The 15,184-nt window shown below is 36.3% G+C and overlaps 1 protein-coding gene across 7 annotated transcripts in view; it reads left to right on the top strand.

Annotated features, from left to right (window-relative positions):
• The window catches only part of IPO11 (importin 11), an 82,070-nt gene that overhangs the window by 3,409 nt on the left and 63,477 nt on the right, over positions 1–15,184 (top strand). For 3 of the 7 annotated variants that reach the window (XM_042028269.1, XM_042028274.1, XM_042028273.1), the window contains exons 3-8: positions 1,448–1,545; positions 1,642–1,780; positions 4,422–4,506; positions 4,794–4,937; positions 8,276–8,376; positions 13,745–13,817. In XM_042028269.1, the coding sequence (XP_041884203.1) occupies positions 4,800–4,937; positions 8,276–8,376; positions 13,745–13,817 (312 nt within the window). In that variant the 5' untranslated portion in view covers positions 1,448–1,545; positions 1,642–1,780; positions 4,422–4,506; positions 4,794–4,799. The remainder of the gene's footprint in view (positions 1–1,447; positions 1,546–1,641; positions 1,781–4,421; positions 4,507–4,793; positions 4,938–8,275; positions 8,377–13,744; positions 13,818–15,184) is intronic. The other 4 variants (XM_042028268.1, XM_042028270.1, XM_042028271.1 and 1 more) reach the window with 2 other exon arrangements.

Genomic DNA, 15,184 nt, shown 5'->3' with positions numbered 1-15,184 from the left:
CATCAATAGCTGATGCGATTTTAAAATTAGGATATATTTTAGTGTGATGGGAAAAGTACCTAGAAACTTCTTTGTCTGTATGAAAAGCATTGACTGTTCAGGAAAAACATTAAACTGGCACGGCTAGTATAAAACTAGAACATTTAAGACATGGCTAGTATAAAACTAGAACATTTAAGACACTTGAAATATTCTTGGAAGTAAAACATGTTTGCAGATACCTCCTTAGAAAGGGAATTAAAGAGTAAAGAATAGAACAGAAATGAGACTTGGGTTTTTGCCACTTAAAGGAGATAAAGGAGTTTGAAAGTGGGAATGGAAGTGCAGAACACTGGATGATAATGATGAGGAACTGGTATTGGTATTTGTGGTCACTGAAGCCACTAACTCATTGTGCTAAGGGGTGGCATTTGATGTGTTTATATTCTAGGTGCAACTGTGTTTGGCTTTTTTCCTGCCAGCTGAGACTTGAGAGTATGCCATTGTCTAGTTCAGTACTGTTGTATCCAGTGGGATCTTGGAGAGCAGCTTTTTCTTGTTCTGTGTGGATATTCTCTTTATCCTTTTGCAAGCCGAAATTCTGGCATGACAATATAGTCATGCCAGGGTTTGCAGCTGACAGCATTGAACACTTTCTGGTGAAAGGGATTTCCTTCCTTCCAAAATGTATGTGTGCAGTTTGGTTATCGTAGCAATGGATGTGGACCACATAAAAGCAGGAGAAAGCAGCCAACATTCCTGATATTGTTCAGTGTTTGTTGTGAAGATGCAGTCTGACATTAGTAAGTAAAAAAGGGAATTGATACCTTTACTCAGTAATCAAACGTGGAAATTCTGGCTGTTGTGACACGAGTGCAGACCTTGCCTTCCTTCTAGAGTGTGTTGTTTATAAGGTTGACAGACTGCCAAAAATTCTATACATGCATCATGTCTCTGAAAGTACCCAAAAGACAACAGCTTAATTAATTAAATTAAATTAATACTCACATCCTCAGTTTCATCTCTAGGACAGTCTTGAAAAAATAGCTCAGTAGTGAGTAAAGCTGTAGAAGTCCCCATAAGCTATGGAGAAAGTCCTTGTCCCTGTCATTTAACCAATCTATGGGGTAACCTATGTCCCTTTGCCTTTCCTGTGCAACAGCGAAGTCAGATATATAAGAGGTGAAGATCGTCTCTGTCCCATATATTAGAGCCCATATTCATAGCCGTTGCAGTTCTGTGGAGTCTAAGAGCATCTGTATATCCTCTGCGTAAATTAGGTCTGAAGAGCCCTGGTTCATCGGTTAAAAAAGAAAAAAATGAGGGCAGTGTGAGGGGATCACAACAAGCTAAGATTGGAGAGATAGATCTGGCTTTAAACTCCTGAAGTACAGCTATGTCTGTCTGCAGGAATAAATTTCACACATGCATCTGTACATGACAGTAATTAAAACTGTATTTTGAGCAGGTCCTGCTGAGATAGGAGCTAGTGCCCTCCTTGAGTCCATCGTCTTTAGAGGGAGCATGCAGAGAGTAAGTTCCCCATAGAAATCATGAGAAGGGAAGGTAAGGACTTTGTCAGAGTTGAGATTACGTGCTAGGACCTGAGTCTGTGATGGCTTGACATAGTTGAAAGTCACGTATTCCTCCTTGCTCCCATAGTGTCCTCTGGTGTCCGTGGAACAGTGTGCTCAGATGGCTTGACTTCTTGGCTTGTTTGGGTTTTTTTGTTGTGTGTGCCTCCAGTATCCCGTCCCTGCCTTTTGCCCTTTGGTGGGCAATTATGGCTCAGTCACAATGTGTAAGTTTGTTCTAAGTTTACATCACATTTTGACAAGAGCATGATATAAAAGCTGCTTGCTGTTCTGTCTGCTTTTTTATGCCTAGCATGTTTACCTGTCTAGCAATGTAGTGTGAAAATGATTGGAAATCTTGATCCAACCAAAACCTGCGTTTTTCCCAGTCCTTCCACCTTCAGGTATTTAAGGGGTACAGGGAGAAGCAGAGGGTTACATTATTTATTTTGGTGACCATAGCTCTTTGTTTTAGCTTAACTTATTTGTAGCTAGGTTGAATTGCAAATTTGAGTTTTGTGCAGTAGGGATTGATTCAAAATAGGTTTTTGAAATTTTTTTATTTTTATTTTTTTTTCTGTTTTTTTAAAAATAGAAATTAATTGTACAAGTAAGACTAGCGACTTTCTATAATAAAACAAACTGTTCAGAGGAATTTTTTGAAAGTAGAAGCAATAGACAGCTTTCTGTTCTAATGATAGATGTGCAATTGACTTTGCAAAATCCCAGTCATAATGAAGCATTGTTACCCTTTTTGCATTTCTGCCATTTGTATTTGCTACACATTTATTAGCTGTTTTCCAGTTAATTTTTTGCTATCCAAATCATACAGAATATACCACTTACTTAAATATTTTACAGTGTTTATAAACTTTATCTAAAAGTTGACTCATCTTTAGGGAGATTATTAGTTTTTAGTTCAGTTTTGCTATTTGGCTTGTGACAGCCTCATCCAATATTGTGTGAGGACTGTTGTTTGCATGGGATCAAAAAGCAACTGTGCAAATTCATCGAAGACTAAATCTTGACGGCTGTTAAATTCCCTGCCTCTTAATAGAAAATCCTCGAACCAGAGTTGTCTGGATGATGGGCTAGAATTGCTTGGAAATGTCCTGACCTGGGTATCTGCTGTGGTTTTGACAGAGAAAGAACGTTGGGTTAAATTAATTTTTGTTCTGACCCACTAAGCTTAGTTTGATTTTTCTTGAGGTTTTTTTGGAGCAACAGTAGCTGCTCCAGTTTTTACATGCAAATACAAACCTTTTCAAGAATGACAAACATTAGCTAAAAGAAAGAGAATATTTACTTTGATTTTTGTTGTTGTTTGTTGTTGTCTTTAGAACTGCTGGCTAATCATTTTGAAATAAGAAACTGCAAAAAAAAGTCACCTATTTTTTGTGCTTGCATTCTACTAACTTAAATGTTTTCTAATGGGGACTGTTCTAGATGAAGTATATAAGTTCTCAGTAGAAGCAAAAGCCTTCGGTTTTTTCCTCCCCCTTCTTAAGCACGTTATCCCAGAGGTGCTACCACTATTGCTGATGGGTTCAGCCTTGGCCAGTGGCAGGTGTGTCTTGGAGCCATCTGGCACTGCCTCTGTCAGACATGGGGAAGGCTTCTTGCAGCTCTTCACAGAAGACATCCCTGTAGCACCGCTCCCTCCTGCTTCTGCTACCAAAACCTCTGCACAAGTGGTTAAAGCAGAAAGATTAAAAGATTCTTCACATGGGAAGTGTAAAGCAGAGATGGAGTCACCTGTTCAATTTTCCTGTAAAGAGAGAGGTGTTTTTGTGTTTCATGGGTTTGTAAGTAGCCTTTCTTTAACCTTAGGACCTTCAAATTTTAGTCAGCTTTTGTTGAGGATGATCGGAGATTTGGAGATGAAGAATTTTTTTTTAGGGGTGTTTAATTTTTTTGAATTGTGCATTGCTATTACCGGTATTAAAGGTCTTCAATATTTTGGTTAGTTTTGTTGTTAAGGTGATTTCTTTAAAAAATCAAAATTTTAAACCTATATCAGAATAAATCTCGTTTCTCCCACTTCCTTACCATTACTGTAAAAATTTTAATCTTGATCTTCTTCCTGAGGAGAGGGAAATAAACCTTTTTTTCCCCATTAAATAAAAGTAAGTCATAGAGTCATTTAGGTTGGAAAAGACCTCCAAGATGGAGTTCAGCCTTTGACCAATCACCATCTTGTCATCTACACCACAGCACTAAGTTCGACATCCAGTCATTTCCAGGGATGACAACTCCACGACTCCCTGGGCAGCTCATTCCAACGCTTAACAATCCTTTCCGTGAAGAAATTCTTGATGCGCCACCTGAACCTCCTCCTCTTTTCTCTTTGAAGAGAAGCTGTTCTTTGTTGTTTATTTAGAAAACTTAAGTATATGAATATTTAACTGTGTATGTGTTGTTAAAAGTTAGCATAGGCTTTAAACAGTCTTTTTTATAAGCAGAAGACAGACTTCATAGTTTCTTTTATATATGTGTCTTTTTCTTCTTGTGCCGTTGTTTCTGTAGTCATTATAAATGTAATCTCTGTCATCTGGAGAGCAGTGTTTTGTTTTGTCTTCATAGAGTACAAGAGTGTATAAGGATGTATATACATTGGAAATTTGGCAGTACACATTCATAGTTCAGTGGTTAGTATTTGTGTGCTAAATAAGAAGGAAACCAAATATGTTGAGAAAAATTCTGTTTCATATAGGATTAATTGTGAGACTTAATTCTTTCTTTTTTAATTGATACAAGTTGTTTCAATGAATTTGAATTACAGAATTTAATTATCTAAATGTGTAATTTTCTCTCTTGAGGGAAAAATAAAATGCAAAACTGTTAATAATCTGCATCTTTGCCTTTCAGACAACCCCATGGTTTACTCTGCTTACAGCTGAATAATCATCTCTAGTTGCAGTTTTGCTCTTAGTTGCTGTGCTTCACAAGAGAGGTAACTGTTTTACAATCAAAATACTTCCTGCAGTTCCTCAAATCTAGTAAATATGCTTGTAATGATAGATTTAATGCTTGCTCCTTTTGCTGAGAGATTTCTGAAAGCAAATAGTTCTATCCCTGTACCTCAGCACTGCCTGTGAGTGGGTGTCATGCTATCTTTACAGTGTGTAGTCTAATGAAAAATGAGTGTAGGGTGTTCAGATAATATGAATGGAAAATACCTGTCTATATTCGCTGTTTTTTTCTCCTTAAGTGTTTTTTCTCCTTTTTAAATGTTTTCAGATTTTCATGGATCTCAACAGTGCTAGCACTGTTGTTTTGCAAGTCCTGACTCAAGCTACTAGCCAAGATACTGCAGTGTTGAAGCCGGCTGAGGAACAACTGAAGCAGTGGGAGACACAGCCAGGTTTTTATTCAGTCTTGTTGGTAAGATACAGTGGAAACGTGCTTCTAAGTAAACTTTGAATAATTTCTAGTACTGCTCTCTAGAACACAGTTGAACCATGACCTCTGGGTTGAGGGAAGCCCTGAGTTTTCATGGTCCAGCCACTAGCATCCTTATGCTGAAGGATATGATAGGTAGGATATGACAGTGGTAGGCATTGTCATCACTATGTCTCAAAGCAAGCTCTTTTCCCAGCCATTCAGAAGGTGGAAATCCAACCTCTAGCAGTATGAGTGGGCAGTGGTGCTAAATCTTTTATTGGCCTGTTGTGAGTTGTATATGGTAGAAGGCCAAGATGGCCCTTGTAAAAGGAATTGCCTTTACTGCCTCAGGAGGCAGGGACCCTTCTATATACCAAGGCAGCAATCACCTTTTCTTTTTTGTGGAGGTGATGCTTTACGAACATTTTAATAGAAGTTCCCTCATGCTTTCCATTGTGCTGTTTTATACCTCTCTGGGGTTGCTTTCCTTTTTGTTACTGGAGAGAAACTCTCAGGCAAATTAGCTGATATGGCTGTGGTAGTAAGATCCTGGAATGGGGAAGGTGAGTACTTCCAAAAGTATTTTAACTGTTGGTGAAATGGATGCATTGATATGGTCAGAGTGATGACAACACAGTCAAAAAGGAAACCACTGTTTCGGTAAAGACACTTAAAGCTGACAGTATTGTTATTCTCAATATCTGTGCATATGTTTATAATAGTCTTAAAAACACAAACAAAATGCTTTTTCTAGAAATATCTGCCCTCAGTGCATAGATTGAATGATTCGTAGAGTGACATGTTCTGTTCTCTGTAGATCCTCTCTTTCATTTGTTTGGAAAGTTGAAGGCAAGCCAGATGATGTAGGGAAAGGAGCAGAAGAAGATAAAACTTTTGAGCTGTCAAATTGCCTTTTACCCACTGCCTTTGCCATAGTGTTGCTGTGGTGGTAAATGATCTTGATAGAAAACAGCAGAAATTGCCACTGGTGACATTTCTTTTTCTCTGAATATTTGCTGTGAGAGCTGACACCTTAAGGTGTAGACAAGTTGAGCACTCACACGTGTAACTGGAATTTATATGAGTGAATTTTAAATATGAGGGCTAAAAATGCAGAGGTTTAAATGCTTATCAAAGAGGATCAGATGCTGATAATTCCTTTTATGTGGTTAAGTGGATTTGTTGGGGCCATGTCAGCCTTTCTTTAAATGTGAAATATCAACATAGTCTTCCAAACAAAAAAGAAGTAAAGTGTCTCTTTGTTTAACATGATCATGACAGGTGGGCTGTCTGGGAGAGAAAATAGTTGGCACCTTCTTGGTGGAGAAGAGAAGGGTGCAGGGAAACAGATAATTGTAAATGGCGAGTGGGTAAGACAGCTGATATCTGTGGGATGTGGCAAGTAATATAATTACTTACTGTGATATACACTTGCTTCTGGGACACTCAGAGTAGAGAAAATTATAAGGAAACGTGAGACATGCATCTTTGATCCTACCATTTTTAGTACCTAGTGGAATTGCTATCATTACTTTCTATGTTTCTCTTTTGAAGGTATTATGTTTCTCTCTTTTGATTCAGAGATAAATTGGGTGGTTTTGAAAAAAACCTCTGTACAAGTTGTATCAGTTCGTACATTGGCTTAATTCCTGTTATTTCTGTGACAGCATTACTGTGTTATATTAAATACTTCAAATTTTAGGAAGTTCATGTAAAGATGCTGAATATGCATGAATATGCTGAATATGTTTTTATGTAGATACTTTGGTCTTCTTTTTCGCATTTTTTATCTAGGCCCTATCTAGTTTTAAGGGGTTTTTTATCTGCGGCAACTTTTCTTCTAATAAATATTTTAGCAAGGAGAGGAATAGTTGTTTGTAAGATCAATGGAAGTTTCAGTATGAGTAGTTTGGGTTTTCTATGTTTCATTTATTTTGAAATGTTTTTTTATCATGCGGAAGTGATGTTAGAAGTTAGCTCTTTGTATTTTGATATGCTTAAGTTGCATTGGGGAAAGGTCAAGTCTTCTAGAGATTCAGTCTGTCTTCCTGAATAAGCTTTGGGGAAGAAGGGCATATTACATAGGGATCATTTTCATGTTGCGTTGTGTTTATTGGTGGGCTACCATCTTTCTGATATTTTTCTACAGTTTGCTAGTTTTGGAAGTCGATATCATTGTTGGCATGTAGTCTGTTTGCTTTCTAGTGGTTGGAGTGTGTTAGGGTTTTTTTCAGGTTGGCCGTTACCTCTAGAAAGCTGTTACTATTAATAGAAATAGATTTTGAGAGAAAGTTACATTTTAAATTCATAGTGAAAATAAGATCCCAGGTTTCTACAGTGCTGTGTTATTTGAAAGGTTTGTTTATAAGTCTACAGGCATGGCGCCCAAAGGTAACAGATGCTTTTGACCAGAGTCCCTGCATTTTTCACGTCCCTTCATACTGGACTTCTAAAAGCAATGAGTACAAGTGGTGTACTCTTTCTGCAGTGTACTGTATAGTAAGAACACTGAGCTCACACATACTTGCTCCCTAAAGGAGGGAGTAATAATGTCTCACCCTCTTGAGAAGGATCCATCTGATGCAGTAGAAAACAGGAAAGCTGCTGTTCAGGGTAGTACCCATGTTGAGATTCAACAACCTACCTTTAATTTAGCTTTTCTTGGTTGGTTAATTTTATGACATTACTGTACAAAGTAACTCCTCTATGTTTGTCTGTATATACAGATACATAAAAGCATATGTATGTATGTATCTATAGATACATAGCTTTTTATTGGTAGAAACTGATTTCCTAGAATAAGCATAGTCAAATTTGGGAATTGCAGTCCTACCAGGTCACTGTTTTACACAGTATTGGTAGACAGGATGGTTCTTGGCATATGACAAGGTAATGAAGAAATAACCTGAAGACTGGATTCTGACTAGAATAAGGAATTTTCCTGTATTCTGCAGTGCCACAGACTTCTGAGACCTATGTCATTAAAGAGTGTAATAACTGTCTGGTTCTAGTAATTATTACCCTTATATTTCCTTCTCTGCCAGACAAGATTAGCAATACATTTGCCATATAAGTTGGATTTTTTTTTAATAAATCAAAATTTGTGCTAGTGATAAACCTTTTTTTAATCTCTAAAAGTATATGTTTAACACAGTGTTTCATTTGTCTGTCAAATGATGATTAAGACATTTTATGTACACTCATAGCACAGAGGTGTGTGTATTTCTACATATACCAGGTCATGTGTTGATACAATTTCTGTCTTGCTTGTGGTGTCTTAAGCAGTTTTTGACTTAATCTTTTCTTTCCTCTCTTTTTTTTTTTTTTTTTGTAAACAGAATATTTTTACAAATCATAGCCTGGATGTGAATGTAAGGTGGTTAGCTGTGCTGTACTTTAAAAATGGAATTGATCGCTACTGGAGACGGGTCGCACCACAGTAAGTTTTGGGTTCTTCCGCTTAACTGTCTTAAAGTTGGCTTTGTTATGGCTGCCGGACTGGAAAAACAGCAGATCCTTAGTTCACAGAAGTTACTTTAGAATTTATGGTGAAAGTGACAGCATCCTTCAACTTCAGGACTCACTGATAAAACATTTTGTCTTTATATTGCTTCTTATGACTCTGTTCATGATTTACTTTTGAAAACAGAGTTAGAAGGCTGTTTCCTAGGTAAAAGATTTTGAAGTGATGCAATAAGTGTTCCAACATTAACACCTGGATTTACTGACAGTGACAGATGTTAGTCAATCTCTTAGAGAGTGAGTGAGATATTCCATTTTGTTTAAGCTGATTTGTTTTGAATGTGTACTTGGGAAAGAGGCAGTAGTTACCGTACTAACAAGTTCTGGTCTTCATTTTTTTGTTGTTCTGATAATGCAGGAGAAAAAGCTCTCCAAAGAAGATGAGAGATATAAGCAGTTTTCATGAGCACCATGTAATTACTTAAAAATTACAAAAAGTGCAATTTTAATATGTAACACCTAGAATTATATCTCAATCTTTTGTGTGAAGGACTTTTTTTTTTTCCTTTTAAAAACAGGTGTGCTTTCACGAAGAGTTTCAATTCCAGAACTCATAAAAGCTTGCAAGTGTTCAGTGTCTCTGGAAGTGTTCAGGCTTTCTTAAATGCTAGTGAGATAGGTGGGACTGCCACTGTCAGATTATGGGTATTAGATGGAATTCTAGGTACAGTTTTTCTGGATCACTGTTCTGGTTTGGCCAAATTCAGAAATATGTCCTCTGAGGGAAGGCACAACCACCCCTCCCCCACCAGCTTCGGGAAAAAAAAAATTTTCCTTGAAGGAAAGTGAAGGAGATAAAACTATTTATTTAACAAACACACAGGAAAAGGAAAATAATGCTAAATAATGAGATCTCTTGCTGTGGAGGAAAAACCTGGGAAAGTGTTAGAGTCCTCCCTTTGGTCTCCTCGGAGCTGGGGCTTGGCCCAGGGCCAGGCCCTCTGTGCCCGGTGGAAAGTCCTCCCGATGTGCTCTGATGTTGAAGCAATCAAGCAGTCCAGTAGAAAAGGGGAAAAATCCGAAATTCCAGAGAGGGAAAAATTCAACTCTCAGTCTCTCTCTGGAGAAAAAGCAGCTGAACCACTGGCCAAAAAACAGTCCTAGGAGCAGCAAGCTGGGTGCTTCCTCCCTCCCCTTCCCCCTTCCACAGCTGGGAAAAAAATTTGCTATCTGTGTGTGACCTTGAACAAGCTGCAAACTGCTTTGAGAAAGTTTTGCTCAGTTTTCCTTCCCCCTCTCAGGCTCAGTTTAGAGGCATAGAAAGGCACAGGAATTAATTTCTGGGCATAGGCAGCGATATGGGATACACATCATAAAATCACCCCAAGACAATCACAAATCTAAGTTAGTGGTATGGTACAAAGTATGATTTTCATTGTTTGAGATAGTTCAATGTATTTTGCCTTACATTGTAAGCTTTTCCAGAGATCTACCAAAAGATGGAAAAATTACAAAATTCTGTATCCACAGCATATTTAAATAGTACTCCTTCATTATTGCATAGAGCACTACAGGATTTGTATGTGTAAATTAGTATATAATGGCAAAACATCTGCAAGCATTTGGATTCTTTTTTATGTGAAAGGAAAATACCATTTTTTTCATGAAGGATGGCGTATATCTTTGACATTTCTGGTTAACAGGATTCTGCTTACAATACTGGTACTTAGCAAGAACTGTTGGAAGAAGTTAAATATTGTTTCAATTTGTTAATATTTTTAGACACTAGTAGCATTTCTGGTGAAAAAAGCAGGGTTTATTTCTTGCAGAACTAAAGACTAAAATTTTACTGTTTGAGGTAAAAATTAAATAACAATCTTGTAATGTAGTTTTCCTGTAGTTTTAAAGGAAATGTAATTTAAAAATTAAGTTTTTCTTGGCTATTAAAGATTCAGTGGGTTAAATCTATATTAAATTTCCAGTGCAACACTATTTTGCCCCATTTCTGATTTTTCTGCCACTAATTTAACGCAGTTAAAGTATAAAATAAATTTTAAAAATTGTTGGCTGCTGTTAAGGATTCCATGGAGTAAACGCTTAGTAAATTTTTAGCCTGTGTTCAACTGTTCCCCCATTTCTGTTTTTCTTTCTAAATTTCTTAGATGTGACATTTTGTCAGGACTTACCCCAATCATGTTTCTCTTAGAACATGTTGAGACCATTTTGAGAAATTTTGATTTGAACTGTGAATTCTCGATTGTTTTGTGAACCAATCATACTTTGAATGTCATGATTTTTGAAGGCTTCATTGTAGAGGCTGCATTTTTGTTCTTGCAAAATTTTTGTCTTTCAGCTTGTGTCCCATTTCAGCAGCTGTCCCCTCTCCATCCATAGGAGTACATCAAAGCATGTTTTGATCTACAGATCAGACTTAAAAGAGCATTTTTCAGTGAGAGTGATTTTGAAGATGAGCCTGTGAACTTTCTCCCTCCTGCTTTTTCAGGCAGCTTTTCATGTAGCTGTGGAGAAGACCCTAGAGTTGTCATAGCCTCTTTTCAGGCACAATTTGGCCTCTTTCTGAAATTTGTTTTCAGCCTCCTGAGGTGGTTTCACAGGATGATTTTGTATGTGTTTTTATTTTCTTCAAAAATTATTTGTCTTGAATTCAAGAGTTGAACATGTTTTTGATGTTACAGACAATTACTTTTGTATCCTGTCTCTTGTGGACTTTGTTCCCTTATTTGAGTACCATGTTAAAGTACAACTTTAACAGTACTTTCCAATACATGTTTTTGCTTGAGTGATAACTCCTCATAAGCCAGAAATCCAAATATGAAATATCAGACTTTTTAAAAAAAGGTCCAAAATTATTTTTTAAGTATTTGGATATATATTTCTCCATACCACAAACACAGAGAAAGATCAAAGTAATGTTGAATTGCAGATTGTGAAAGACTACAGCAAAGTAGATAGTACTTAGAAGTTTATGTCTAGATGAAGTTGTTTTAATTATTGGGCACATATAATTAATTCAATGCTGAAGGGAAATAACTTGCTGAGTGAGACACAGTCTTCCCAACTTCTCGCCTGCCTATAATTTTTAAATACGGGATTGTGGAATTGGCTTTCTTGCAATGCTTTGGGATGCTGAGGACAGTGGTGCCGGTGTGTCTCCTTCAGGGGCTGAGGGTGTCCCTGTTCCCCGGCAGATGTCACTGTCGTGTTATTTAAATGGTGAATTCCTCCCCCCGCGGTCGGGCAAACCCTTATGGACCCTGTCACACAGTGCTGTGTGGCACTTGCATCGGCATAGATTTTAGATTTTTTGTTTGCCATTACTGTTTTCCAGTTTTGCTTGTCACGAGGTTATGTATTTGAGGCGTTCATCCTCATGAATCTGTATCTTTTCTTTGTCTGCAATGGCAAAAGCTTAATTACAGTGTTTTTATTTACAGTAAGTGATGAACTAAATTCTTGCTCCTCTTGGACTGTGCATATGAGTTTAATATGAAGAAGTAATTAAGGCCAGGGGTCTTGTGAGCCCATAGAAAGAGTAAACGAAGTAATATAGTTAAATAGGATATTTTTTTCTTTACAAACCAGGTTTTAGGTGCTTTCTATTATCTCTGAAAGTGAAGTATTATACAATCTACATTTAATTGAGAATAATTTTTTAAATTGTATTAATAAAAACTTTTAAGTTTTAGAAACCACTTAGAGTATGCCTGTATGTGTGGAAATTATATACTCCATTTTCATATTAAAAAAAACCCTGCAAAAATTTATTCTCCTGAAATGTCATCTCCTGGCTTTAGATTAATAAATTAAATAGTTACCTGCAGAGAAACGTTTCCTGTTGCAAATATATTTGTAAATTTTAACCAAAATGTTTTTAGGCTTAATTTAATTCTATGCAGGAAAAAAACCTTAAAGCCAAAGTCTTGATTTTAAAAAACAAAAAATAAAATCATGGCTTCTGAATGCTGTAATTACCGTTGAAAATAAGACCTAGTGTACAGTTCTGAGTCGCCAGTGAAACAATGAATTGCCACCCTTTTGTACTAGGAAATAGCGAGTACTTGTGTTTTGTGCAGGTGTGAAGGGAAAGTGAAAACTAGAATAGTTTTGCAAATTTTATGGCAAATCCTGCCTCGATTTTTTAGTTATTTTGAGATTAGTATTTGTCTAGATGAGTGCAAAACCTATGCTTTAGGGAGCTTTAGACATAATTTTAAACCTCAGTATATAAAACTAGCTGGTTAATATCAGTGCCTGAGGTCAGGCAAGAGGAAGTGGTTGTGTTGGTGTGTTTAATCCTAATTTCCAGGCACTAGTCTGCATTGAGATGTGATGTCTGCATGTATGCTTCTAAGTCATTGCAATGTTAGGTGAAACTGTTGCATCTGAACAACCTTGGATGATAGTTTAAAGGATTTTTATGAAGAAGAAACAGCTTTCTAGGTACTATCAGTAAATGAAAAAGTTGGGGCTTTTGGTTTGGTTTGGTTTTGGTTTTGGTTTTTTTTTCCCCGATAGTATACTCTGTAAATACCAACGAAGTGTTTTTCAAAGCAGTGTGTTATGTTTCCTGCCAAAAAATTATAAGAAAATTGCATGAATCATTTAAAGTCTGAAGTAATACAGGAGCGGTATCATACTACAACTTGCAGTCTTAAACTGATAGAGGTCACTTAAAGTTAAGATACCACAATGCTGCACTTGAATGAAAATTAACCTTTATGGCTTAGAATTTGCCCTGCTCGCTATTTTCCCCTGCATTTTATGGAGACTGTATCCATGTGCTTTTCACACAAAGTTATAATTTTCAAAGGATCTGTACTTTTAAGTGTAACTATATGATTTGCTTGTAGAAAAAGATTTGTAATAGAAAATACTTACTGCTTTTACAAAACGAGCTCTCATCTGATATGGTGATAGCCTTATTCTGGACATTTTTTGGCCATTGTCCATTAGTATACATGGGCAAATTCATGTTCAAATCATCAGTTCTGACAGTTATAACTGTATAGTAATTGTGTAAGAGCAATCAGTTTGTAATTTGTACAGTTTTAAGTTTTTTCACTCTGTATCTGCGTATCTGACTCTGTGAACTCTCTTTTGTGATTTATCTTTACCAAGGTCACCTCAGGTCTCAAAACCTGAGATTAAAATGCCTTAAAAGTATTTCTTTCACTGTTCCCTCTCTTTTTAAAGATACTTGAGATTATGGAAGAGCAAAGGATGTTATTTTGTTAGTTTTGATAGTGTTTTTGATAGTTACATATGAATTGATAGTAGTTTTTTAATTGAAAATAAATAATATTTTAATAAATATATCTTGACAGTGCTCTTTCTGAAGAAGAAAAAACTTCATTGCGTGCTGGACTTATCACCAACTTTAATGAGCCAGTGAATCAGGTCAGCAGTTGATTGTTTTTCACTCTCCCAAGAGCTGCTTGTTTTGACAGAGAGCTTGATTTCTTTCTTTACAAAGTATTTAATTATAATAATAAAGTTGCATAATAAAGTATTGCTTTCCAGACAGATCTTAGAGTGAGATCTTTTACCATAGATCATAATTCATTGAATTATAGAATCACTTTGGTTGGAAACATGTTTTGTCTCTGTGATTTCTTTCTTTTGGTGTTGCAGTGGCAGTTTGTTGTCCCTTGCTGTTTATGCAACCATTTGGTGAAATGGTTCAGGGAATCGATGTAGCGCAAAAATAACATTCCCCTGAGTGATTTTCGGTCTTTTCAGCTGAGTCTGTTCTCTGACCTGACTCCCACTGTGGCCATACAAGGGAGTGTGATGGTGGCATAGCAGGAATGAGCTGTGGAGGTTGCTGCTGCATAAACCCACCTAAGCAGTATTGCTGTTGCATGTCTGGTTACAGCATTAGTGAATTTAAATAAGCTTAATAAAGCTTCAGTGTAATAGTGTCCTTTCTTACATAAAGTGACTAATTGTAAGCCATGATTTTGATTAGAATAAGAATTTATTATTATATTGAGTATAGAACTAATGTTAGGGGCACAGAATATGCCCATACTGGATAAATCAGTCTTCTGCTAACTTCTTCACCGTATAAGATTCTGCAAGGAAGTATTTGCTAATATTTTGAGCTAGATCTTAAATAACTTTGTCAAGAAAATACAGAAATGATTGGCATAAGATAAAGATTAGAAAGAAAAGGTATTGGAAATAAACTTCTGTTCTGTAGACAGTTCAGTTTTAACTTTTTAGGATTTCTTGACAGGATTAATGTAACTTCTAGTATTAGAGCAATTTATCAAAATTAGAGTAATTTTGTCTCTGTAGAAGCCTACTGTGAAATGACAGTTTTGACTAGAATTAAAAGTTTTCATAGCAAATGCAATTTTTAAAAAAGCAGATACGTATAAAGCGTTTTAAAATTTGTTCTGCACATATAGTTTCAATGTAAACAATACCACCAAATATTATTCACTTCTGTGTTTTAACCAAGAAGAGCTATGAAGTAGGTCAAGCTGAACCATAAAGCATGTGTACTTTATGCTTCTACTAAGTAAATATTTAATCTTGAAGAGTTTGTATGTTTTTTGCATGTATAAATAGGTAAATCAGTTAAAAAATCGTAATATTAACTACATTGTTTGTAAAACAATTTGAACTTTTTATTTATAGTTTTTCCATACCTTCATTAGTATTTCATCAGTTTGCCTGCTAAGATAATAGCACAGCATGTTTTATAGCTAAAAATGCCGGCTTGGCAGTTCTCAGACCATAGTTGCAGTTGAGATTGG

Source organism: Corvus kubaryi, unplaced genomic scaffold (assembly GCF_017639235.1).
Source record: "Corvus kubaryi isolate FWS band 111438036 unplaced genomic scaffold, C.kubaryi_AGA036_p1.0 37308, whole genome shotgun sequence".
NCBI lineage: Eukaryota > Metazoa > Chordata > Aves > Passeriformes > Corvidae > Corvus > Corvus kubaryi.
Note: the sequence above shows the minus strand (reverse complement) of the source record. Positions and strands in the feature narration are given on the sequence as shown.